The sequence below is a fragment of the Chiloscyllium punctatum genome, chromosome 11 (assembly GCF_047496795.1).
Source record: "Chiloscyllium punctatum isolate Juve2018m chromosome 11, sChiPun1.3, whole genome shotgun sequence".
NCBI lineage: Eukaryota > Metazoa > Chordata > Chondrichthyes > Orectolobiformes > Hemiscylliidae > Chiloscyllium > Chiloscyllium punctatum.
The window spans coordinates 56379796-56407377 of NC_092749.1; the positions used below are offsets into that span (position 1 = coordinate 56379796).

General features: G+C 41.7%; 1 protein-coding gene across 4 annotated transcripts in view; it reads right to left on the reverse strand.

Moving 5' to 3' along the window:
• taf1a (TATA box binding protein (TBP)-associated factor, RNA polymerase I, A) overlaps positions 1 to 27284 on the reverse strand; it is a 41007-nt gene extending 13723 nt beyond the window's left edge. For 2 of the 4 annotated variants that reach the window (XR_011961855.1, XM_072580849.1), the window contains exons 1-9: positions 27074 to 27284; positions 15005 to 15161; positions 13272 to 13441; positions 11866 to 11979; positions 11053 to 11251; positions 9364 to 9491; positions 7283 to 7441; positions 5604 to 5670; positions 5166 to 5289 (exon numbers count right to left, since the gene is read on the reverse strand). Coding sequence is in view for 3 of the 4 variants with exons in the window: in XM_072580849.1 (XP_072436950.1) it covers positions 5166 to 5289; positions 5604 to 5670; positions 7283 to 7441; positions 9364 to 9491; positions 11053 to 11251; positions 11866 to 11979; positions 13272 to 13441; positions 15005 to 15131 (1088 nt within the window). In the remaining variant the exon portion in view is untranslated. Of the gene's footprint in view, positions 1 to 5165; positions 5290 to 5603; positions 5671 to 7282; positions 7442 to 9363; positions 9492 to 11052; positions 11252 to 11865; positions 11980 to 13271; positions 13442 to 14990; positions 15162 to 27073 lie in introns of those variants that run through there. The other 2 variants (XM_072580850.1, XM_072580851.1) reach the window with 2 other exon arrangements.
• Positions 27285 to 27582: the final 298 nt, after the last annotated feature.

Sequence of the window (27582 nt, forward strand, 5' to 3'; positions counted from 1 at the left end):
TGGTTAGTCATTTTATCAGCCATATTAATTTCACTTCACACAAAAAACAGCTTTTCCATGGTTTTGTGAACTGGCTCAAACTGTGGTTAGGTGATCACCGTGGCATCTTAAGTCAATGCATTTTCCTTTTTAAAAGAAAAGTAGTTCACAAGAGTTCTAGGCGTTATGAATCAGATGATGGAAGTCAAAAATGAATTGCCTATTTTTACCACTACCTTAATAAGGTTGAGAAATAAAATAACCATTAAAACTGAATATTTGAGCCATCCAGACTTGAAATGTTAGCTTACTCTTTCTCCATGGATGCTACCTAACCCACTGCGATCTCCAGCATTTGTTGTTTTTATTGCATATTTCAGTCTTTGTTTTAAACAATGTGTAAAATATTTTACAGCTTTCCTCTTATTGATTATATTCACTTGCAGAAAATTGAAGACGGCGCTGGCAAGTTCCATAAACAATGATTGCAGGAATTGAAATTGCAAACATGGAAAAACCTGGAACTCCTACTGTTGCAAAACTATATTTGATCCCTCCAGATCTTGTCTGCATTTATGCAGCAAGTTACATACAACCCTTTAAAGTACCAAAAAAAACCCACAATAAAGCAACTATTTAAATAAGAATTTATACTTCAGTAATCTTGATGTTGTGGTGTGCAAAACTGAGAACAGACAGAAAAATGTGAGTTAATCCTTCAAATGAACCTGTTATCCATAATACATTGATAAGAAATACATAGAATACATAACTTCTTTAAAAAATTCCAATTTTGCTTTAAAAACTTGCTGGCTCTCAGGTTCTCCACATCTCAGGAAAGCAATACTAGAATTCAAAAGTGAAGTCTCTCCTTATTTAGAAATTTCTTTAGACTATTAGAGCCAAACAGTCTATTATGCCATCAAATATTTTACAGGAATAATTTCAGTCCGGTTTGCACATTTTCTCAATTAGAAAATAATCTTTAATTCAGTGACTGAACAGACCATTCTTAAAAGGTCAAAAGGAGTAAAATTATTGAATAATCAGTGATGAAATGGCTTATTGGCATTATCTCTAGATTATTCATCCAAAAACTCAGTTAATGCTCGGGGGACCCTGCTTCAACTCTAGCCACAGCGGATGGTGGAATTTGAATTCTACCTGGAGTTCAGAATATACTCATGACCATGGAACCATTCTGATTGTCGGGAAAAACCCATCTGATTCAGTAATACCCTTCAGGAAAGGAAATCACCTCATCTGGTCTACATGTGACTCCAGACCCACAGCAATGGGGTTGATTCTGAAATGGCAAAGCCAGCCACTCAGTTGTATCAATTGCTACAAAGTCTCAGCAAAGAAATGAAACCAAGCCGAACACCTGGCATCGAGCTAGTCACTGGAAACGACAATGGCAAATACTGCCCTATCAACTCTGCAAAGTCCTCCTTACCAACATCTGGAGGTTAGTCCAAAACTGGGGGAGCTGTCACCCAGACCAGTCAAACAACAGCCTAACATTGGCCGTAAGTTATGATTCTGTGACTATGTCCCATATAGCATCCTCACCATTTATAGGTATGTCTTGCCCCACCAGCAGGACAGACCGAACAGAGGTGGTAGTAGTGGCATACAGTTGGAAGGGACCATAAGCTGTAGGAACAGAATTAGACCATTTAGCCCATCAAGCCTGTTCCACCATTTGATCATTGCTGATATGTTTCTCAACCCCATTCTCCTGCCTTCTCCCCCGAGTCTTTGATCCCCTGACTAAACAAGAACATATCTATCTCTACCTTAAAGACACTCAATGACATGGCCTCCATAATTTTCTGTGGCAATGAATTCCACAGAGTCACCACGTTCTCTTTGAAGAAATTTCTCCTCATCTCACTTCTAAAAGGCTGTCCCTTCACCGAGGCTGTGCCCCCCCCCCCCAGACTTAGTGTCTCCTACTAGCGGAAGTATCTTCTCAACGTCCATTCGATACAGGACTCTCCGCTGTCTGAGAGTTTCAATCAAGTCCTTGCCCCTTGCCCGCCCCCCCCCCCCCCCCCCCCCCCGCCCCAAACCATACTAAACTCCAGTGGGTACAGGCCCAGAGTTCTCAACCGCTCATTTGACAAGCTCTTCGTGCCTAAGGCACATGCATATGCCTTCCTAACTGCCAACTGAACCTGCATTTTAACCTTAAGAGAATCTTGAGCTAGGACTCCGCTCCCAAATCCCACTATGTTTCAGACTTCCAAAGCCTTTCCCCAGTTAGAAAATAGTCTATGCCTCTATGCTTCCTACCAATCTGCGTAACCTCACACTTTCCCACGCTGTATTCCATCTGCTGTTTCTTTGCCACTCACCTGTCCAAGTCCTTCTGCAACCTCCCTGCAGCTTCCAGTAGCATCAAGGAGACCTAGCAAAACTGGAGTCAATGGGAATCCTTAACATTGATTCTAGCCCCCATGAAGTCTCATGGTATCAGGTTAAACATGGGCAAGGAAACCTCCTGCTGATTAACACATCGCATGCTCTCTCAGCAGATGAATCAGTATTTCTCCATGTTTAACAACACTTAGGAGGAAGCACTGAGGATGGCAATGACACACAATGTATTTTTGGCGGGAGATTTCAATGTCCACCATCAACAGCACTACTGATCAAGCTGCTAAAGTCCGAAAAGATGTTGCTGCTAAACTGGGTCTGCAGGTGTGAGGGAACCAACAACAGGGAAAAACATACTTGGCCTCATCCTCACTAATCTGCCAGTTGCAGATACAGCTGCATGACAGTAATGAGAAGACTGACCACTTCACAGTCCTTGTGGAAACAAAGTTCCACCTCCACTGTGCTGAGTGGCACTATTATCGTGCTAAATGGGACAGATTTCAAACATGTCTAGTAACTCAAGACTGAGCTTCCATGAGGTGCTTTGGACAATCATCAGCAGCTGAACTGCACTTCAGCACAATCTGTAACCTCATGGTACAGCATATTTCCCACTGAACCATTGCCATCAAACCAGGGGATCAGTGCTGGTTCAATGGAGGGTGCAGGATGGCATGCCAGGAGCAGCACCAGCACCAGACATAACTAAAAATGAGGTGTTGACCTGGTGAAGCCACCAAACAGGGTGACTTGCACACTGACCATCAAGCCATTAACAGAGCTAAGCGAGTCCACAACCAACAGATCAGATTTAAGCTCTACAGTCCTGCCATATACAGTCGTGAATGATGATAGACAATTAAACAACTCACTGGAGGAGGTAGTCCCACAAATACATCCACCCTCCGTGATGGGAGAGCCAGCACATCAGTGCAAAAGATAAGGCAGAGGCATTTGCAGCAATCCTCAGCCAGAAGTCGATGATCCATCTTGGCCTTCTCCAGTAGTCCTGCTGCACTTTTCCAGCATGACATTTTTAAGCTCCGATCTCCAGCATCTGCAGTCCTCACTTTCTCCTTCTCCAGTGGTCCCCAGCATTAGATACCAACCTTCAACCAACTCCATTCACTCCATGTGATATCAAGAAAAGGTTGGAGGAATTGGATACTGCAAAGATTATGGGGCTCTGATGATAGTCTGGAAAAAATACTAAAGGCTTGTGCTCCACAATCTGTTGCTCACTTAGCCAAGCTGTCTCAGTACATATTCAACAATGGCGTCTACCTGACAATGTGGAAAATTGCCCAGCTATGTGTCCTTACACAAAAAGCAGGGCAAATCCAACCCAGAAAATTATCATCCCATTAATCTACTCTCAGTTATTAGTAAAGTCACTCACTATCAAGCAGCACCTCCTCAGCAATAACCTTTTCACTGTCTCACAGGCCATTCAGCTCCTGACCGCATCACAACCTTGGGTTCAAACAGAGACAAAAGAGCTGAATTCCAAAGATGAGAGGGGAATGACAGCCCTTGATATCAAGGCCACATTCGACGGACAATAGCATCAAGGAGACCTAGCAAAACTGGAGTCAATGGATATCAGGGCAAATTCTCCACTGGTTTTAGTTATGCATGGTACAAAGGAAGAGGATTGTGGCTGTTGGAGGTCAGTCACCTCAGCTCCAAGACATCTCTGTAGGAGTTCCTCAGTGTAGGGTCCGAGGCCCAACCATCTTCAGCTGCTTTATCAATGACCTTTCCTCTACCATAAAGTCTGAAGTCTGAATGTTCACCAACGATTGCACAATGTTCAGTATCATTTGTGACATCTCAGACGCTGAAGCAATCCACGTTTAAATGCAACAAGATTTGGGGAATAAACATGGCTTGGATTGACAAATGGCAAGTTATGTTCACACCACACAAATGCCAGGCTATGACCATCTCCAATAAGAGGCAATCTAACCACTAGCCCTTGACATTCAATGGAGTTACCATTACTGAACCTCTCCCCCCCCCCCCCACCCCCCACACAATCAACATCCTGGTGATATTGTTGACCAGAGGCTGAACTGCACTCACCATATAAATACTGTGGCTTCAACTCCATGCCAGAGGTTAGGAATCCTGCAGCGAGTAACTCACTCTTCAAAGCCTGTTCACCATATAGAAGACACAAGTCAGGAATGTGATGGAATCATCCCCAGTTGCCTGGCTGGGTTCAACCCCAACAAAGCTCAAGTAGCTTGGCACCATCCAGGACAAAGCCATCCATTTGTTTGGCATCACATCCACTCCCTCCACCACTAACACTCAGTACACACTGCTGCTACTACCTACAAGATGCACTGCAGAAATTGATCAGAGAAAGTGAGGACTGCAGATGCAGGATCAGAGCTCAAAAATGTCACGCTGGAAAAGCGCAGCAGGACCACTGGAGAAGGCCAAGATGGATCATCGACTTCTGGCTGAGGATTGCTGCAAATGCCTCTGCCTTATGTTTTGCACCTTCCAAACTAATGACCACTTCCACCTAGAAGGACAAAGGCAGCAGATACAGGGGACCACCATCACCTGCAAGTTCCCCTCCATGCCTCCCACCATCCTAACTTCGAAATATAGTGCTTATGTGTCGCTGGGTCAAAATCCTGGAATTCCCTCCCTAAATACATTTCAGTCAACCTACAGCAAATGGACCACCACCACCACCTTCTGAAGGGGAACTAGGGATGGACAAGAAATGTTGCCAAGCTAGCAGTGAGAACGTCCCACATGAGAACTGAAAACAGTGTACATACTCAGCTATAACTTTCTTCATCTGTTTTATTAAACATTTCCATACGTGGTAGTTTTCTTTCCATGTAGAAAAATCTAGAAGACAGAAGAGGACACCCAGTGCTTCCTTACGATGCTTCTTTTTTTCTGAAACCGAATGAGAAAATATAAATGAAGCTTCTGGTTTTAAGTGATAATATTTTCTTTAATTAACTGAGTTCACAGATCAATGCTGTGGTCAGTAGTTAGTACTCTTGTCTGAGTCAGTCAAAGCAGTGCAAATCTTTCCTATATATATTTTCTAATCAACCTGTTCACAGATGTCATGACAGACCTCTAGGGTACTTAGAACTTGAACGCAGGCCTCCTGGATTGGACGTAAGGACACCACCACTGTGCCTCAAGATCCTATTATACACTTGCTTTTCAGCAAAAATCAATATTTTCACTGAAGTACTTACTTGATTGAAGTAGTAGCGAGTGAAATTCTAACATCAGTTCATGGGAAGGAACCAGCTGATGCAAGATCTAAAGAGTCAACAGAAACACCTCAGTAAATAGTGCAATGCCCTAAAAGGGGTACAATGGGATAGTACACATTTAATAAACAAATCTACCTCCATAAAATGTTACACAATGTATTTCCAAAGCAGACGGGCACAAAATTAATAGATGCTGGTTACTATGAACAAACAGTGACATTACAAGCTTGTTAAAAGAATGTTTCAGAGGCCTGCGGCCTGCAAAACAGGCTACTTGTATCCAACGTTGATGTGTACACGTGCCGACTGGTCAGCAGTCACGGGTACGTATTTTCACTCTGCTTTCAGATACTGGCTTCTGGGAAGAACTTGCATTTTTCATAAAACATTAAAAGAAGAAAATCAAGTGAAATGTATTAATTGTCACTGAAGAAAACCAACGATTTTTAACAGTATAATAAATATTACAGTTGGAACAGAAGCTAATCCATAACAAAATGATTGAGAATACGGCTAATCAAGAGGTGCAGTTTCTACAAACGCCCTCTGTGCTTCTGCTCAAAAATAACCAGGACGAGATGTAGGAGCTCCAGCAAACGATCCTTGGAAACTAAAGGCAGATCTGATCTTTGACCACACAAGTGATCCACAAGCTTCCACTAGATCTTGGACCTCCAGCCTTAAACTGAACATCCAAGTCTTAACAGCCACGCCAGCCATGCCTGAGTGAGTGGAACTTTTAGCTTGGAGTCACAACACATTCACTCCAGGGCTTGTGTTTAAACAAAAAATCTAAGCTAATACACCAGAGGGAATACTGTCGTGTTGGGAGTGTCATCTTTCAGATGACATGTTAAGACACAGTTCCTTCTTAGGGGAGACACATAGAAGATCCCACTGCACGGTTTTGAAGAGGAACACGGGAGTTCTCCACAATGCCCCGGCCCATATATGCCTGCCTCTCGGGCAGCATCACAAAGCAAAGCTTTAACAAAGCTGTTCTTTCCAAACAAATACAGTAAACCCTTTCTAAAACAAAAAGTTGTTAGCTAATCTGTACAAAATAATCAGTCAAAATAAAGAGTTTATGAATTCTTCAGTTTGTTACAAGATTGTAATGTGAGTTGGCCTTGTTCCACCTCAGCCCCTGGCCTGAGATCTAGGCTCAGTCACAATACTGGGAAGTGACTGGTTATTTAGGCTTGAGCAACACCCCCTCAAAGCTCAACAGTCAGCACAAGTGAACAATGAAGCAGAGAGTTATTCTGCCTCCTCTATGATGGATTAACCACCCAGGATGGCTCCACGTGCAGAAAGCAGACCAGAGCAAATGGATGAGGGCAGACAATTACAACACAGCTTAAGGCAACAGCTGTTAATTCTCCAGATTTGCCTGCTATCCCATGCAGCGAAACAACCAAAAAAAGCCGACTAAAAATAAAGTCTTTAAAGTTTGCAGTAAAGTGCCACATACAGACAAGTCCAGGAGCACGAACCAGCCAGCTGTAATGTACATACAAATTCAATACATCTCCAATCAGTGCAACAGAAGCAAATATGGTCTTTGCAGTGAAGGGGAGAACAATGTAATAAATGCTGTAATCAGCAAATGAAGTAAATCAGACCCTTCTCGCAATATTCAGACAAGTGAATCTTACCCTCAGTACTTTGATCAGTTTTTTAGCCGAGGTATTGTGTTTTTTCAGGAACTCGTACAAATATACATGAGCATTTGGGTTTGGTGGAAATCTGCTATTATAAGCATAATTGTTTAATACGGTCAGTGCTTCTTCAAAACCATCATAGAAATCAAGGAGCTGAAATCAAAAACAATATAAGTTATCAACATTTACAAGGGGGGGGGGGGGTGCAATAGAGATATTCAAATTAATTGCAGGCAAAGGTATATTTTCTGTTCAGTCTCATCAGTGACTGTTTTGGAAGGGGAAGCTTCAACCAACTAGCTAGTTAATCATTCTGCAGCTTCCACACAATTGAAAGTAACACAACATTAACAGCCTCAGCAGTCAGCTGTCAGGATATCTTAGATAGTAATGACATTTCGAGGGAAACATTCAAAGGCATTGAAAGACCTTATGGAGGCTGGTGTCCGGTCACCAAGCCACCCTTTATTTACCTGTGCTCAGTACATGGACTCTGACCAGCTAGGACAGAGCCAGTCCCTAGAGGAGTGAATCTTCTAAAGACTGGTTCTGCAATCACTGATAAAGTTACACTGGTATCAACCTCCATTAAAACCAGGCGACCATTTAACCAGATGTCCATTTTGATTGGTTCTGATTTGGACATTGCCAAGCAATTTAAGCATTCCAAACCACATGTAGGTAGACTTTCCAGAACACGCACACACCAAGATACCAGCCTCCACAGAGTTATTTCAGACATAGTGATCTGAAACTGGGACTATTATCCAACAATTAGCAGCTGGAATTTCTCGCATTAACACTAAAAAAACAGACCATGTACCACCATCTAAGGGGTTACAAAACACAAGGAATAACAAATGTTTTTCTCTTGAACCTTTTCTTTTATTCCTGACACAGAGACATCATCTATTTCAGCTGTAAATGCTAAACAATAGTTCCTACTGATGACTGAATGCAATCAGCACACTGAGTTAGGGGATTCATGTTCAATGCTGATTTCGGAGATGGTTACACCCACAAGCACGACTTTTCACAAAACCAGAGAATCCTGCAGATAGCCCTCGGCCCAAGTTAAAAGAAAATTATTAATTGATCCCAAATGGCCTAAAACACAGAGGAAACATCTCTCAAGCTGGGCTACAAAGAACAGGACTCCGAGAACGCAGAATGAGGATGTATAAATTCAGTAAACTATTCACTTACAATAGCTGTACGCAAGTCAGAAAGCACCCTCCAGTGGGCAAGTATATGGAAAATTTATGTTCAAAACACAAGAATCTCGCCACAAGTAAAAATAATGGACAAATGAAAAACAGCGAAGCACAATTCAGTTAACCTATTACTCCACTTCAGTCAGTATTTAATATATTTGCTCCATTTGCTATTTAACAGATTTCTTCAACCATGGTCTGCAAGACCTTCTATTCAACTTTCTGATACCTACTCCCCAACATATTTCAGAAAGAATTATGTAAATAGCTAAAAGTTGCAGCACCAATTTCCCAAGCACTCACTCAGGCTGCGAATATGGCAGCAAACCCAACAAAGAACTTGTGTTTATTTAAGATCTTTCAGGGCATTCCTAATCACTTCACCCTTCAAATAAGTACGTTTTGACGTACGATCATTGCTATAATATAGGTACACACAAGGTCTCATATTATACAATGAGACAAATCACCAAATCATGTGAGGGCACTGACTGAGGATAAGTATTGATCAAAGTACCAGAAGAGCTCCCATGTACTTCTAGCTATTGTGTCACAGAAGCTTAGCAGCGACCATACCTTAGTGAAATGTTTTATACGAAAGACAGCAATAGTGCAGCAATCATAAAGGAACTATAATGAGGAAGAGCCTAGATAGTGTGCTCATCTCTTTGGAATGGGACTTGAATCTTTAAACCCATTACTGTGAAGTTATTGTCCCAGCACTCCAACTGTTGTGCTTCGAACCAATAGAAAGGAACACTGCGGCAGTATTAAGCTCCTTGCAAAAACTAGTTAGTAACAGGGAGAATATTGAAGTCTTAAAGCATTTTGTGTTAAATACCCAGAGGTACTGAAACTTACATTTACATAACTGAGTATGAAGGGATCCCAAACACCAGGATTTTCTACAGCATCACGTAGACCAATAGAGGCTTGTCGGAAATAGTTGTGCATCTCTTGCACTCTGCCCGAATTGATTTCGGCATCACCTGGTTTTAGAGTACAAAGTGTTACTTCTTGTAAAAAGTACAAAAACTTACATTCATCCTACATACTACATCTTCAAATGCAAAGTGTCTTAAGGTGTTCCCCAGGAGCACAGTGAGACAAAACCAAGAGTGGGTCATAGAAAGACACTCTTTGCATGTTGATAGAAAGTGAGGACTGCAGATGCTGGAGATCAGAGTCAAAAAGTGTTATGCTGGAAAAGCGCTGCAGGCCAGGCAGCAGCCGTGGAGCAGGAGAGTCGACATTTCGAGCATAAGCTCTTCATCAGGAACGACATTCCTCGGAAGCTGCCTGACCTTCAGTGCCTTTCCAGCACCACATGTTTTGACTTTGCATGTTGGTGCCAAAGAGAAACATGGAGCAATCAAGGCCGGATTTCTGAAGCCTTGCAAAGATAAAAGGACAGGAAGCAAAAGCAGTGCTAGCAATTCTGGCTCTAACTGCACAAGCAGCAGTAACAAAACAAATTTTACTGTGTTACATTATAGAGGGGAGATGCTGCAAGAGAACAGGGAAGCCAAAACATCAGGGACAACTGAAAGGAGAAGGGGCACAAGGAAAGCTAGTGTATCATGGACATAGTCAAAGAATCAAATGACGATTGTTTCAAAGCTGAAGCAAGGGCTGAAACTCAACTCAAAGATTTCACCGTGAGGTATTTTCAGCTCTTTGAAAAAGTGAAAACGAGTTTTTAGCACAATGTGCAGTACAATACTAAAAATCCAAGTCACATAAGTGGTCACAGATAGAGAGGAAAGCAGGCATTTTACAGTGGGAGATGTGGGAATGGGGAGGGGCAGGATTTTAACCCTAGCACAACCACATTTTGTTGTGTGGTGTATACATCAATCTCAAATCTGAACTCAAAGCTGTCCACTGCCCACTTCTAGAGGAATGACGACTGGAAGCATAACCAACCATCTTCTTGGGGGCAAATTAGATTCATAGAACCCCTACAGTGCAGAAAGAGGCTGTTTGGTCCATCAGGTCATGTACCAACTCTCTGAAGAACATCCCAGCCAGACCCAACATCATCATCCTGCATTTAGTAAGACTAATCCACCTAATTTGCACATCCCTGGGCACTATGGGGCAAGTTAGCCTGGCCAATCCACCTAACCTGCACACCTTTGGATTGTGGGAGGAAAATGCAGCTTCCAAAGAACATGAACACAAAATTCTGGCTCCAAATGCACAGGCAGACACTGGGAGAACACTCAAATTCCACACTGTCACCCAAGGATGAGATCGAACCTGGGTCTCTGGCATGGTGAGGCAGCAGTGCTAACCACTGAGCCACTGTGCTGCCCAAATTGCTTGACGCAGCAGGCAAGTGCCTATGTCAAACTTCACATGGGCCAAGAGGAGCAGGAGCATTCCTTTCCTGAGATGCCAGCAAACTGCTTTCACAATTGGCCAACACCATCCTGCATAAAGTACCCATTCCTGATTGCATGACTGCCCTGCACGTGCACAAACATGCAGTTCAAGCAGGATGCTAAGAATAGCAGTGCACGTTAAGGCTCTACAATAAGCACTTACCTTGCTCATGAAGAGCACTATTCTTTTTAACCCATGTGTAATAGTCAAGCAATGACCTATAACCCTGAATGAGTTTCAGCACTTTTTGTTGAGCTGCAGAATTTTCACCATATCGCCATGTTTCAGCTAGAGACAATTCCCTGTAGGCTTCCTCCATCTTTCCATTGCACAACAGGTGAATAGCATGCTCCAAGCAGATCTTGGGGAACAGAGAGAAGAGGGGAGATTCTGGTTTACTTGATGCTGCAAGTTAGGCTTTTTAAACATGTACACAAGCACATTCACTGGGTAGCCACATCATTCCCATACTGCACCAAGGGTAAGACCTGTTCAGATTTAATAAAGGTCTTGATAAAGTAACTGATCTCTGGCAAGTAACCATAATGGGTACCAACAGTGGGTTAAATCATTTAGTACTTATTGAATCTAAATTCTATAAAAACGAACCCAGGAAGGAATCCTTTTATTAAAAGATCCAAACAAATTTCAAAGAGACAATAATGTCTCAGAACTTGTCCGTAATACACACAACATACAAGGGTAACAGGTGATACGAATATCTTGGTGAACTATAAATCAGTAATTCCAAACAAAGTAAAAATATTTTAAGAAGAAAAAGACGTGTAAACTAACAACTTCGCCAATTAGGCATTTGAGAACAACATGATCTCAACATTTAAATTCAAACACATTAACAGAGTGAAGTTCACTACACTTTGGAAGTACTTCATTGGATATAAAGATCTTTAAGGTGCCAGAAGGTCACGAAAAGTGCTATAAATGAGGAGGAGCCAGAGTATTTCCTTTACTTACCTTCAGGTAATGTTTGACTCCTATACTCTTCATTTTCCTAGCAAATGAACTGACGTCCTCAATGCAGCTATTGGGATGATACTGAAGTATTGCAGTTCCAATCATCCAAATGACCTGACATTGAAACAGTACCATTTCAATATTGCTTTAAGTGTTCTCATCAAAATACATCTTTAAAACTTAGAAATAATCATGTTGATACTTTAGCAAATTCTATACTGAAAAATCTTCATTGCAAAATATTTTGAATACTTAGAAATTGTAATTGAAATGATGGAGATAAGATAAAGCAGGGATCTGAAATTATAAGTGATCATCCAGGGAATACACTTTCCTTAACATTTGCTCAACATTCATTTTTTATTTAAGTGACTTTGGAACTGTATTACTGAGCATGCAACATACACTTATATAATAATGTTGGGTCTGCAGCTAGGAGTATTGAATCAAGTACATACCTCCAGGAATAATACTGAACTTCAAGATTACCACATTTTCAAATATTGCTAATATTATAAATACAAAAACAGAGCAAGCTACAGTCTGTGGACTAAGTTCTAGTGCTAGATGCTTAAATGTTGCTTGTTAAATGCAAATATTAATAATGTGTACAGGAATAGATCTCACATGACATTGCCCACATGGGGTCTATATAATGAGCTACCAAATCCTGATGCATCCTCTTCCTCTTTCACTGTCTCCCCAATTAATTCCACTCAGGAACCACATAACGATGTAAACTAAATGCACAAAAGGGACTCTGCTTGAAACCACTTACTAAGAGAAGGAGCAGATCATACAGTGAGAATAAAGCCAAACCAGCTCATTCAGGAATTATCAATATTGCAAGTCTGTTGAGAGAGTGCTGCAATGTTTACTTTACTCAAGCAGCATTATCAACATGGGAAAATGATAAGGAAGCAACAGCTTTTCATTTACAATTAACTGAATTATCAATTATCACCAACAGATCAATATTCACATTAGCATGGAGTGGATATTGGCATTTGGGATAAAATAAATGGATGAGGTTGTGTTACTGGCCTAATAATTCAGACAATGCATGTTCAAATTGCAACATTTGAATTGTTTTTTATAAAAAAAAACTAAAAAGCGGATTAATACAAGTGACCACAAAATTGTGAGACTGTCAATAACAATCCAACTGAATCTCTAACAGCTTTGGGAAGTGACTGTATATCCTGGTCTGGCCAGCAACAGCCTCAGACCAGCGCCTAGGAGACTGAATCCTGTCTGCCCAATGCAGCTGCCTAACGTTCATATTGTCAAGAATGTCCAGCACCAGTACCTTTCCAGGTCCAGGCCAAAGATACTCACATTTGGGGCATGATTTCAGATGGGTGGAGAATGTTGAGCTACAATGATATTCCACAAATGTCCTTTACCTTACTAGCAGAAGCCTGTTTTCTGGTGGTGTTGTCTTCTAAGATCTGGAAGTAGCTTGTCATCAGTTCTGCAGCAGTCTGCCACTGGTGATGAAGCATGGCTTTCTTAATGCGACTCAGACAAGTTTGGACTGTCCGTCGGAAACCAGTTTGCTTTGCAGCTTTGATATCTGCACATCACAAGCGTGGTCATGAAAATAATTGCACTGCCAGTCATTGAACATGCACATCACTGATCAAAGATATGCAGTCACCCAGTCCTCCAAAGTTACTGCCAGGATCACATGCACAAAGGAATACAGAAATAACAGGATAAGACTGATCAATGCGTAGCTGGAAAAACTATGGAGGGAGAGTTTCAAATTTGTGGGAGTCGCTCTGGCAGAGACAGCCCCGACACAAATCAGGTGATTTGCACCTGAGTGGAACTAAGTTCCTTGAGAGGGATTTCACCAGTGATTGGGAATGCTTTAACCTAACTCTGCAGGGTGGAAGACAGACAGATACTTCTCGCGAAGAGGGCACAGATTTTAAAAAAGTGATTTGTCAGAGACGTTAATTGCAAGGCGAAAAGACACATTTTCACACAGTGCTCAACAGGACATGGAATGCAGTTCCAGGCAGTGTGATGGAGTCCCAGTGAAAGTTGCCACAGTTCCAGAGGACCACAGGCTGCTCTCTCTCATTGAAGGAGATGGGTAGTGGCAAGTTTAATGGGGAGATCACATAGCCTTTGGCAAGGATAAGGTAGAGGTGGTGGTGGTGAAGGTTCATTTGAGGCTGTCTTGTTTATTCATTCGCAGGATGAAGGCTAGGCTAAAATTTATTGCCCATACCCAGTTGTCCAGAGGGCAGTTAAGAGTCAACTATATTGCTGTGGGTCTGGAGTAACATATAGGCCAGACCAGGTAAGGATGGCAGCTTTCTCCCTGTAGGACATGAGTGAATTGGATGGGTCTTTCCGACAATCAACAATGGATTCATGGTCATCATTAGACTCGTAATTCCAGATATTTATTGGATTCGAATTTCACTAGCTGCCACGGCAGGATTTGAATCTGGGTTCCCAGAACATTGCCTGGGACTCTGGATTAACAGCGTCAATACCACAAGGCCATTGGCTAATGCCTTCTTAAAGGGGAAGCAATTACTTAAAGAGTCAGTTAGCTGGACGGCTAGTTTGCAATGCTGAGCAAGGCTCAAAGTGAGAGTTTACTTCCCGGACTGGCTGGGGTCACTCTGAAGATCTCTCCTTTTCAATTTCTCCCCTCACCCGGGTAGCAGTGACCCTCAGGTTAAACAACCGCCAGTCATCTCCCTAAATGAGACATGGAGACTTTACCTTAACTTAAACAGGAAACAATGTTCAGGGTTGTTGGGAAAGGCTGGAGTGTGGCACTAAACCATAACACTCATTTAGAGAGCTAGTACAGACACAATGGACTGAATGGCTGCCTTCTGTGCCATAACCATTTTCTGTTCTCTTAAAAACCAATGAGCTTATTAGAGGCAGGGTCATTCAATACATGCAAGGCTGAGACAGACAGATTTCTAACTATTAAGTGAATCAAGGATTATGGGGTAGGAAGGGAGATTGAAGATTATCATGGAGTGGACTATTTTCTTCCTACATCTTATGGTCTTATAGTATTTTCTAATGTCACTATATACAGGCTCAGAACTTAAAATGAATTAATAAGCTGAACAGAAATGGCTTACTGAAGTAGCCGTACTTTGGAACTGAAGTATACTCCTAGGCAGGTGTAAACAGATTTCTGGCCGTGAGCTGCTGGCCTGAACAGGCCCATCGTCAGTTAAGTTATCTCTTTCTGCTATTAGCTCAGCAATCCCATCATCCATCTTCAGCTCACCATTAACGTGAAATTAAGCCTGAAAAGTAGAAATCATCTTTAAAAGAAAGAGCCAACATCTGGTTTACTCCAGGTGCCAAACTCAAATAAGGGAAAGAATAAAAGGACAAAAGGTGACAAATCAATGGCTGAAGAGACGGGCATGATTTGGAGATGCCGGTGTTGGAGAGAGCTGGACAAAGTTAAAAATCACACAACGCCTGGTTATAGTCCAGCAGGTTTAGTTGGAAGCACTAACTTTCAGAGTGCTGCTCCTTCATCAGCTGGTTGTCTTCACAACCACCTGAAGGAGTAGTGCTCTGAAAGTTAGTGCCCCCAAATAAACCTGTTGCACTATAACCAGGCGTTGTGTGATTTTTTAAACTTTGAAGAGGTGGTGTAATGTTCAAGGATTCAGGTTTGTGGATCATTGGGATTTCAAATGGGACGAAAAGACCTGTTCAAAAAGGATGAGTTTCACCTGCACTGGAAAGGACCCAATATCCTAGTGGGAAGAATTGCTAATTCTATGAAAAGAGACTGTGTACTATTAGAGAAAGGGGGTGGAGGGGCCCTAAGTAGCAGAGGAAATAGAAAGATCGATGAGAATTTTTTTTTAGTTTGAAAAGGACAAGTTAATTAGAAAAGACAGGTAACACCAACTCACAGAATGAAGAATTAACGTGCATTTATTCAATGCAAGGGCTGTTACAGATAGGGCTGATGAACTTAGGGCATGTTTAGGAACATGGGATTGGGACATAACTATTCCAGAAACCTGGCTAAGGCTGGACAGGACTGGAAGCTCAATGTTCCAGGTTTTATGTGCTAAAGGAGGGATAGACAAAGAGGCAAAAGAGGATGGGGGCATGGCATTTCTGATAAAGGAAAACATTATTACTGTAACCAGAGAAGGTATTTCCGAAAGACTGTCCAGTCAAAATAACTACAAATAAAAAAGGTATTGTACAATAGACCCGCACCCCCACCAGTAGTCAGAGGGAATTTGAGGAACAAATATGCAGAGAGATCTCAGACACATGTGAATAATAAGGCTGTAATAGTGGTTGATATTAATTTTCCAAACATTAAATGGGACTACCATAGTTGAGACAGAGAGGTCTGCAGGTGCTGGAGATTAGAGTTGAGAGCGTGTTGCTGGAAAAGCATAGGTCAGGCAGCATCTGAGGAGCAGGAAAATCGAAGTTTCAGGCCGGAGTCCTTAATCAGGAATGCTTCCTGATAAAGGGTTCCGGCTCAAAGCATCGATTTTCCTGCTCCTCAGATGCTGCCTGACCTGCTGTGCTTTTCCAGCAACACACTCTCAACTGAGACTACCATGGTGTTCAGAGCTTGGATGGTGAAGAACTTGTTAAATGTGCTCAAGAAAATTCCTTTAACAATATGCAAATGTTCCTATCAGAGAAGACGCAAACCTTGACCTTCTCTTGGGTAATAAAACAGGGCAAGTAACTGAAGTGGCGGTAGGGGAAACACTTTGAATTGAGTGATCATAAATCTATTTGTTTTAAATAGTTAATGGAAAAGGATAAGCCTTTTATAAAAATTCAAGTTTTTAACTGGAGTAAGGCAAATTTTAATGGCATGAGGCAAAAACTTTCAGAAATTGATTGGAGTAGACTGTTCACAGGTAAAGGGACATCTGAAAAGGGGAATGCTTTCAAAAGTGTGATAACAAGAGTTCAGAGTCATTACGTTCCTGTTAGAGTGAAAAGTAAGGCTGGTAGGATGAGAGAACAATGGATGAATAAAGATATTGAGATTTTAGTTAAGAACAAAAAAGAATTATGTTAGATATAAACAACTGGGTTCAAATGAATCTCTTGAACAGTATAAAGTGTGTAGGGGCATTCTTAAGAGGGAATACAGGAAGACAAAGACAGGATATGAGATGGTCTTGGCAAATAATGTTAAGGATAATCCAAAAAGATTCCACAACTACATTAAGAGCAAGACAGCAACGAGGGAGATTACGGCCCCTTAAAGATCATAGACTGTCTTAGTGTTGAGCCTCAGGAGTTGGGAGATATATTAACTGAATATTTCACACTATTTCCTTCTCCACTGGAAAAACTAGAGGCTAGAGAATGCAGGGAAATAAATGCTAATGTTTTAAAGACAGCTCACATTACAGAAAAGAAAATGCTGGAGGTATTAGAAAATATAAAGGTAGATAAATCTCCTGGATCTGATCTAGTGTATCCTGGGACTTTGTGGGAAGTTAGGGGTGAGGTTGCAGGGCCCCTTACAGAAATATTTGTATCATTCAAGGTTTGTGTAAAGATTTGTGGCTTGGGTGCAGGTTGTTGTGGGTATATTCGCTGAGCTGAGAAGTTGGTTTGGGAAGGGTTGCCCCAATAAATTCCAGAAAACACAGTACAGCAGTGCTTCACAGGAGGCTCCAAAGCACTGAAGATGTCACCCAGACATAGGATGAAACGTCTGCAAATCAACTTCCCAGCTCGGCAAACAAACCCACAATAAACACAAGTGAGGTGCCGAATGATTAGATTAGATTCCCTACAGTGTGGAAACAGGCCCTTCGGCCCAACCAGTCCATAACGACGCTCCGAAGAGTAACCTACCCAGACCCACTTTCCTCTGACTAATGCACCTAACACTATTAGCAATTTAGCATGGCCAATTCACCTAACCTGCACATCTTTGGACTGTGGGAGGAAACTGGAGCACCTGGAGGAAATGCACGCATACATGGGGGGGGGGAGAGAGAAATTGTGCAAAATCCACACAGACAGTTGCCCGAAGCTGGAATCGAACCTGGGACCCTGCTGCTGTGAGCGCTAACCAATGAGCCCACAGTGGATTGGAGAGTGGCTAATGTTGTGCTTGGTTTAAGAAGGGATGGTTGGAGAAGCATGGAATTGTAGACCTGTGAGTCTGACTTCAGTGGAGGGAAAGTTGCTGGAAGTGATTCTGAAAGATAGGAATTATATGCACCTGGAGAGGAAAGGAATGGGATAGTCAGCATGGTTTTGTGTGAGGGAAATCATATCTCACAAACTAGATTGAGTTTTCTGAGGAAGTACTCAAGGAGATTGATGAGGGCAGTGCAGTAGATGCTGCTTATTTGGACTTCAGTGAGCCAATTAGATATAAAATGGGCTTACTGACAGGAAACAGTGATGGTGGATGGTTGTTTTTCAAACTGGTTACCTGTGGTCAGCAGTGTTTCATGGCAATTGGTGCTGGTTCCACTGTTGTTTGTCATTTATATAAATGATTTAAATGAGAATAGAGGACATTGTTAGTAAATCTGCAGATAACACCTAAATTACTAGTATAGGAGACAGTGAAAAACGATATCAAAGAATGCAAATGGATCTTGGTCAATTGGGCAAAAGGGCTGAAGAATGGTGGGTGGAATTTAATTTGGATAAATGTGAGGTATTGTATTTTGGTAAAAACAAACGAAGGCAAGACTTATACAATTAATAGTAGGCCTTTGTTTGGTGTTGTACAACACTGACGTCTAAGGGCTCAGGTACTTAATTCTTTAAAGTTTGCATCAAATGTATATGGGCACCCGCATGGGCCCCAGCTATGCCTGCCTCTTCGTAGGATATGTGGTAGTCCCAGTTTAGTGTGTGTTGCTGGAAAAGCACAGTAGGTCAGGTAGCATCTCGGTCGTCCGAGATAGAAATGGAGAGGTCTAGGAAGGGGACGGAGGAGTCTGGACGGTCCTGGTAAATTTGAGGTCGGGATGGAAGGTGTTGGTAAAGTGGATGAACTGTTCAACCTCCTCATGGGAGCACGATGCAGCGCCAATACAGTCATCGATGTAGCGGAGGAAAAGGTGGGGGGTGGTGCTAGTGTAGCTGCGGAAGATATCCTTCCACCTATCGCATTTCCAATGCCCCTCCCCCAAGCCCCTCCTCCCTACCTTTTATCTTAGCCTGCTGGACACACTTTCCTCATTCCTGAAGAAGGGCTCATGCCCGAAACATCGATTCTCCTGCTCCTTGGACGCTGCCTGACCTGCTGCGCTTTTCCAGCAACACATTTTCAGCTCTGATTTCCAGCATCTGCAGTCCTCACTTTCGCCATCAAATATAGAGAGGGTGGTTAAGAAGGAGTTTAGCACGCTTGCCTTCGCTACTCAGACCTTTGAGGACAAGAGTTAGGATGTTATGTTGAGGTTGTACGGGATGTTGGTGGGGCCTCTATTGGAATACCATGACTAGTTTTGGTAGCCTTGCTTTAGGAAGGATATTATTAGGTTGGAGAGTTCAGAAGAGGATGTTGCTGGGAACGGAGGATTTCAGTAATAAGCAGAGTCTAGGACTCTTTTCACTGGAGCTTAGCAGGTTGAGAAGTGACCCTATAGAGTTTTATAAAATCAAGAGGGGTATAGATAAGGTGAATGGCAGATGTCTTTTCTCTAGGCTAGGGGATTTCACAACAAGGAGACATATTTTTAAGGTGACAGGAGAAAGATTTTAAAAAGGACATTTTTTTTTTAAAAAACAGTGTGGTTCGTGAGTGGAATGAATGTCCAGGGGAAGTGGTGGATGCAGATACAGTTACAATGTTTAAAAGACATTTAGATATGTACACAAATAAGAAATGTTTGGAGAGATATTGGCCAGGAGCTGACTGATTGGAAATGTTTAATTTAGGATTATGGTCGGTATGGATTGTTTGGACCAAAAGGTCAGTTTCCATGCTTTATGATTCCATGACTTACTTAAAGTCTCAAAGTAGTAATCATCAAAAGGCCAGAATCAGAGTTTTAACTTTTCCTGGATTTAGACTTAAAACAAATTTCATTCTCACAAGAAGCAAAATACAGACATAAGTAACAATTTTGGAAGGAACATTAAACTGCTTATAACTGTTTCCAAAGTCTGCTTCAGTAGCTGGATCTTCAGGCTTCCTCGCAAATGGATCTCTGCTTATCAAACTGCCCAGGCCACATGTAAAGCAGACACTGATCCTATCACGCTGTGGATTGGGAGGTGCATCTCATGTCCAATGGAAAGCAACACAGCAGACTAGCACAACTACAATTAAAGGGTGAGGTAGTAGGATTATGATACAAACCACATTTTCAGACCCATCAGATCTTCTGTTCCATGTATTCCTGCAGCAAAAAGCACATTTATCCACAGACAGGGGATTCCCTTCTTGAACAGTTGACTGTTGGTTACACTTGTGTGAACCTGGAACAACTGCATAATGAGACAAAGCTAGTTTTTTATGCCTATTTATGGCAGTCTTTCAGAAACCCATCGCTGCTTAATCTCACTTCAGTCATTGGTTGCTTCCTGAAAAACAAAAACCTAGCCTGCTCCTTTTAAACATGCATATCAACTTTTGCAACTGGCAAAAATCCTGTGTGCAGAAATACTTAATTTCCCTGTGCTTTCTCATTCTCAAAGTGCTGTTTCAGTTTACTTTATTGATTGAAGTACCTTATGAAATCATGTTGAAGTTCAATTTAAGGGGCTTCTTTTCAAAGGACAGAGGTCTAGTCTCTTTAATTGGTTCTTAATGATTTTTCACTGCTTCTGGGATCAGACTGTACACTGTGTCTAGACTGGCCCCATTTATATCACAACACCTACATTTCTCAGAGATGAGAAAGAAATGTAGATTGATGAAAATCGTGAAGAAACAAGAGCAAATGCACAAAGACAAATTTCACAAAATTAGATTAAAACCCATTAAAATAAAAAAGGAATAATGTTTTGCAGTCACATTTGAAATGCATCAAACATTAATACATTGACGTTTCGTAACTGGATTTACTGAATGAACTTTTTCAAGAAAGTACAAAAGCTCCATCTGGTGGTGAATAATAGACACTGACAGAACACCATAGCAAAAGCTTCAAAGTCAAGAAACAAACTAAAAACGTGCTCATTTCAAACTGTAATACTGGATACTTTGGGCCCTAATTAACAACTTAAGCAAATAACTCATCATTTTGATACATTTCCCTTCTTTGTGTCTTAAATAACAAGTTGCAAGTAGTATCGAAATTGCAATCGAGTTTTTAAGAGTCATAGAGATGTAAAGCACGGGAACAGACCCTTAGGTCTAACTCATCCATGCTGACCAGACATCCTGAATTAATCTAATCCCATTTGCCAGGATTTGGCGCATACGCCTCCCAAACCCTTCTTATTCATATACCCATCCAGATGCCTTTTAAATGTTTTAATTGTACCAGTCTCCACTACTTCCTCAAGCAACTCATTCCATACACGCATCACCCTCTGCGTGAAACGTTGCCCCTTACATCCCTTTTATACCTTTCCCCTCTCACCCTGAACCTATGCTCACTAGTTCTGGACTCCCCCCATCCCAGGGAAAAGACCTTGTCTATTAACCCTATCCATGCCCCTCATGATTTTGTTCAGCAACACTCCCCAGAACCTTCGCATTAAGTGCATTATTCCTGCCCCGATTTGCCTTTCCAAAATGCAGAACCTCACATTTAACTCAATTAAACGCCATCTGCCACTCCTCAGCCCATTGGTCCAACTGATCAAGATCCTGTTGCATTCTGAGGTAATCATCTTCACTGTCGACTACACCTCCAATTTTGGTGATATCCACAAACTTATGAACTATACCTCCTATGCTCACACCCAAATCATTTATATAAATGACAAAAAGTAATGGACCAAACACTGATCCTTGTGACACACCAGTAGTCACAGGCCTCCAGTTTGAAAGGCAACCTTTCATCTCCACTCTCTGTCTTCCATGTTCTCCCTATATTCTGAGAGATCTAACCTTGTTCACCAGTCTCCCATGGGGAACTTTGTCAAAGCCTTACTGAAGTCCCCTGCTCTGCCCTCATCAATCCTCTTTGTTACTTCTTCAAAAAATTTGAATCAAGTTCATGAGACATGCTGACTATCCCTCATCAGTCCTTGCCTTTCCAAATACATGGACATCCTGTCCTTCAGGATTCCCTCGAACAACTTTCCCAACACCGATATCAGGCTCACTGGTCTAGAGTTCCCTGGCTTTTCCTTACCACCTTTTTTAAATATTGGCATCACATTAGCCAACCTCCAGTCTTCCGGCACCTCACCTGTGACTATCGATGATACAAATATCTCAGTAAGAGGCCCAGCAATCACTTCTCTAGCTTCCCACAGAGTTCTCGGTTACACGTGATGAGATCCTGGAGATTTATCAACTGTTATGCGTTTCAAGGCATCCAGCACCACCTCTTCTGTAATATGGACATCTTTCAAGATGTCACCAACTATTTTCCCACATTCTTTATTTTCCATGCCCTTCTCCACAGTAAATATTGTTGCAAAATACACATTTAGTATACGCCCCCCCATCCATCTCCCGCAGCTCCACACATACGCTGTCTTGCTGATTTTTAAGGGGCCCTATTCGCTTCTTAGTTAACCTTTTGTCCTGAACGTATTTATAAAAACCCTTTGGAGTCTCCTTAACCCTATTTGCCAAAGCTATCTCATCTCGCCGTTTTGCCCTCCTGATTTCCCTCTTAAGTATACTCCTACTGCCTTTATACTCTAAGGATTCACTCGATCTATCCTGTCTATACCTGACATATGCTTCCTTCTTTTTCTTAATCAAAACCTCAATTTCTTTAGTCATTTAGTATTCCCTATATCTAACAGTCTTTCCTTTCACCCTAACAGGAATATACTGTCTCTAGACTCTTGGTTATCTCACTTTTGAAGACTTCCCATTTTCCAGCCATCCCATTACCTGCGAACATCTGACCCCAATCAGCTTTTGAAAGTTCTTGCCTAATACTATCAAGATTAGCCTTCCTCCAAATTTATAACTTCAAATTTTAGATCTGGTCTATGCTTTTCCATACCTATTTTAAAACTAACAGAATTATGGTCGCTGGCCCCAAAGTGCTCCCCCACTGACACCTCAGTCACCTACCCTGCGTTAATTCAGAAGCTGAGATATTTCAGTAACATTACCCTCTCGTTCTACTACACTATAATGGGTAAAGGCCCAACTTATACAACCTACCTTCTTATGATAAGCCCTTCACCCCCGAATGAGTCCAGTGTCCCTTATTTGTTTGTAATATGGCAAATCAATTGTAGCGCACTTTTGGATCTCCACCTCCACAAAGTTGGAAGGGTTATGCTACCTCACAGCGTGGTATTAGAACCTTGAATCCAGAAATCCTACCTCCCAAGCCCAGCACTCATTATTTCTTTCAACAGGGAATCATGTGCCTGGGTGTGTGTTGCACATTCACAGATCACAGAGACCGCAGCACACTTAAAAGGTAAAGCTACATGGCTCACAAGCAATTTTCATCACCCTAATTTCTGAAACAGGACTCATGGGTGTGAGACATTGGAAGAAGTGGCCTGAACATATTGCAGCTCTTTGAAAGGATGTTGCTGGGACTGGAAGATTTGACCTCTAGGGAGGTGCTGAATAGGCTAGGGCTTTTTTTCCCCCCTGGATTGTCAGAGGCTGAAGGATGACCCCAACAGAGATTTATAAAATCAGGAGGGGCAGATATAGGGTGAATAGCCAAGGTCTTCTTCCTAGCGTAGGGGGTGTCCAAAAGTTTAAGTTGAGGCGGGTGGGCAGGGAAGATTTAAAAAGGACTTGAGGGGTAACCTTTTCACCTAGAGGGCGGTGCATGTATGGAACAAGTTACCAGAGGAAATGGTGGAGATGGGTACAATTACAAACTCAAAGGCATCTGGATGGGTGCATCAATAGGAAGGGCTTTGACAGTTAAGAGCCAACTGCTGGCAAATAGGACTAGGTCTGATTGTAATGTCTGGTCGGCCCAGACAAGTTGGACCGCAGGGTCTGTTTCCCTACTGTATGACTATGAGAAGCTCAGATATCCTGTTGGTAAGGTGCAGGAATTCTTATGGGATTACTACCATATAAATTAGCATGTAAAAGGGGCATTAAATATGTATTTGTTGTCAATCATATACATCCTCTGCCTTTTAAATTTTGAAAAATTCCCAGTGATTCTTGTTTGAAAAAAAGATTTTGCAATTTCAATGGATATTTGTTGACACAAGTCTGAGTTCTATTGTTATTGGATCACTCTGAAGAAAAATTATTGGACTCAAACATTGTTCCAATGTGCACAGCTGCTGCCAGGATTGAGTCAATCAAGTTTCTCCAGCACTTCGTATTGAAGAGAGTTCAGTAATGGCATCTTCCACTTATCACCACAGTGGGGGATGGTAAATTCACAACTTGGATGGACAGCTCCAAAGGTACCAGCTATATTCAAAGTTTGGGAGAAGATTTGTAGCTCGGGTGCTCGTTGTTGTGGTTCTGTTCACCGAGCTGGGAATTTGTGTTGCAAACGTTTCGTCCCCTGTCTAGGTGACATCCTCAGTGCTTGGGAGCCTCCTGTGAAGCGCTTCTATGATGTTTCCTCCGGCATTTATAGTGGCCTGTCTCTGCCGCTTCCGGTTGTCAGTTCCAGCTGTCCGCTGCAGTGGCCGGTATATTGGCTATATTTTACCAGCTATATTTTCGGGAGGACTGTGAAATGCAATGGTTTGTTCTGTAATGGATTAAGCACTTGAATAGATTTAAATCATGAATGAGTTTTTAACAAATGAATGTTACTTACCATAGGGAATTTAACATTAGATGTGCTGAATTTATTTTATTTCATCCCACCATGGTTTCTGCAATCTGCTGATGGTAAATACTGGGAGTGTTGACATAGAGTGAGTAAGTCAAAGGCTGGCAGTTGAATGGTCCCAGATTGGCATTAATTTGGCATGGAGGATGTGTGTGCATAGATGGGCATGGGAAATGTGTGGAGACAGGGGATGCAGTGATGGGCGCTAGAAAGGCCCATTTTTAATGTAACGGTATAAAACTGTTGCTCATGTTCTTTTTAAATCTTTTCTCACCTCAAAAATATGCCCCTGGTTTTGAACTCTCCTACCCTAGGGAAAATACCCTTGCCATTTACCTTATCTACACTGCGTTTGATTTGATAAACCTCAATAAGGTCACCCGTCAACACGCCAGGGAAACAAGTCCCAACTTTTCCTGTCTATTTTTGTATCTCAAACCCTCCACTGTCAGCAACATCCTGGTTGATCTTTTCTGAAACTTCTCCAGCTTAATAATATCTTTCCCATAACAGGGCAACCAGAACTGGACACAGTAGTCCAGAAGAGGCCTCACCTCCTGTGCATGTTGAACATAAGCTCCCTACTTTTCAATTCTGCCCCTCTAGAAATGAAGTCTAGTGCATGACAAGTGGCTTTATTGCCCTGTTTGTTTGCAGCAGTACACTGGGGTTTGGCATGTTTCTACTCCGAGAGCTCTTTACTCCCCTACTCACCCAGACCTGCACTTTTCAAATAATAAGTGGACTCCGCTACAAACAACTAAATCTAGTGTACAGGAGCAAAGAGAATCGAAAAAAGGACATGATGTTATTGGTCTACAGAGCCTTGGTCAGGATCCACCTGGTTTTCCCTATGGAGTGGGGGCTACTTAGTTCAGTTGGTTAGACAGCTATTGAGAGTGTAGCATGATGCCAACAGCACAGGTTCAATTACTGCAGTGGCTCAGATTCTCACGCTCTCTCCTTCTCAACTTCTCCCCTTGCCTATGGTTTGGCAACCCTTAGTTTAAACCACCACCAGTCATCCCTCTAACAGCCCAACAGCCTGGTCCAGTAAAAACTGCAATGACTTTATCTTTACGCTAGTCTTAACAAGTTTACCTCACAGACTGACCAGAATTTTAACTAGGGTTTGAAGCACTAAACAAACAATAATTGAATAAAGTCATTGCTGTTGGAGTGTGGAAGCTTTAAAAAAAAACTGAGGAATTCAACTGGTTAAAAGGTTACATGTCTGTTTTTATTGATAATTACTTTCAGTCAGCCATATCATTACAAAATCTGATCAGACATTCCAGAAGGAAAAACAAAATCAGCTGGTACAGTATTATAAAAAGACACCTAAAAACAAACATTGACAGAAACCCCAAGGCAAATGCCTCACTGAGTAAAACCCCTGGATATCAAGCCCAGACTGTTCCCAGAGTCATCATAAAAGTTAAAAGTTTTATCAAAGTCCCCAATTTATGCCTTATAGGCTTAGATTAGGTTTCTACACTTAACAAAAACTATTAATTATAAATAGACTGCTTCAGCAATAGATAAACAAATATAAACTGCCTGCACATAATTCTACTAGCTAAACTTCTAACCCACAAAACAAAGAGGGTTATGGGTAGAGTGAAGAAAACTTGGGAAACAGTTCAAAGCTTCAGTCCCCAGGATTTGATGCAGTGTTAACTTTGTTTCCAAACTCCTTTAATTCTCTGATTTTTTTTCCTTCACATTCTTCTACTTTGCAGGAGACACAGAGTCACTGGTTCACAAGTTATAATGTCTCTGACTTATTGGTGCAACGCAACAGCTTACAAGACAGGACAAGCTTTATTTAGTTTCAGGTATCTTCATAAGAGGAGACACAGACTCACTTAGTATCAGAGATGAATGGCAATAGTGCAAATGAGTGGAGGTGAGATATATATGAGGAAGTACAGGGATGACAGAGTGTAAACGAACGCAATGTCCTGTGTGTTTGCCTAAAATGGTTTTTTTTACTGTTGAAAATAATAGGCAAAGGCATGTCAAACCCTTTCCAAAACTATTTGTTTTCCAGGCAATAAGAAACTCTCCTACCCTAGGGAAAATACCCTTGCCATTTACCTTATCTACGCCGCGTTTGATTTGATAAACCTCAATAAGGTCACCCCTCAATAAGAAACAAATATTAAACTTTACGACTGAATATCCATGACTTCTTCGCTATTTTGGTTTTAATTTATTTTTAACAAGAGAACGCATCAAAATCACAAAGTCTGCAAAAGCTAAACAAATACCGAGTTTTTTTTAAAAAACTCCCAATTAAGGTCTCCACGCACCTTGGGTTCATCTAGTCATAATACCAAAAGATTTTCCTCCGTAGTGACCAAATGTTTAGGGCAGTCTGCTCCACATCAAATACCTTCCAAACTCTCCAAGCTCAGGATTCGTATGTCTTATGGTTTTATGCTTGACTCCCAATCCAGGCCACGTTCCATTCCCGGGGCAACATTCCACTCCCCAGCACAACGTTCTCCCAGTGAAAAGATACATTTACTTCCCTCGTGCTGACAATCTCAAACTCCTTCCGGGGTCATGTTAAACGTTGCTGTACTTTCTCTTAAAGCGACTACGTGGTTTTGGGATTATTGATTTTTCCCGTTGATTTACATGAATATTGACTGGAAATGGTTATTCCATGATCTGGAATAAAGCTTCGGGATATTATCTTCCAACAGTTAAAAAAAAACAACTGCGGATTTTGGTCAAATGCAATTACAGCTTCTGCATAGTCACAGCTTTAACGTGTTTAACGTTGACATTTATCGTCTTGTGTTGAGTTTCGTTC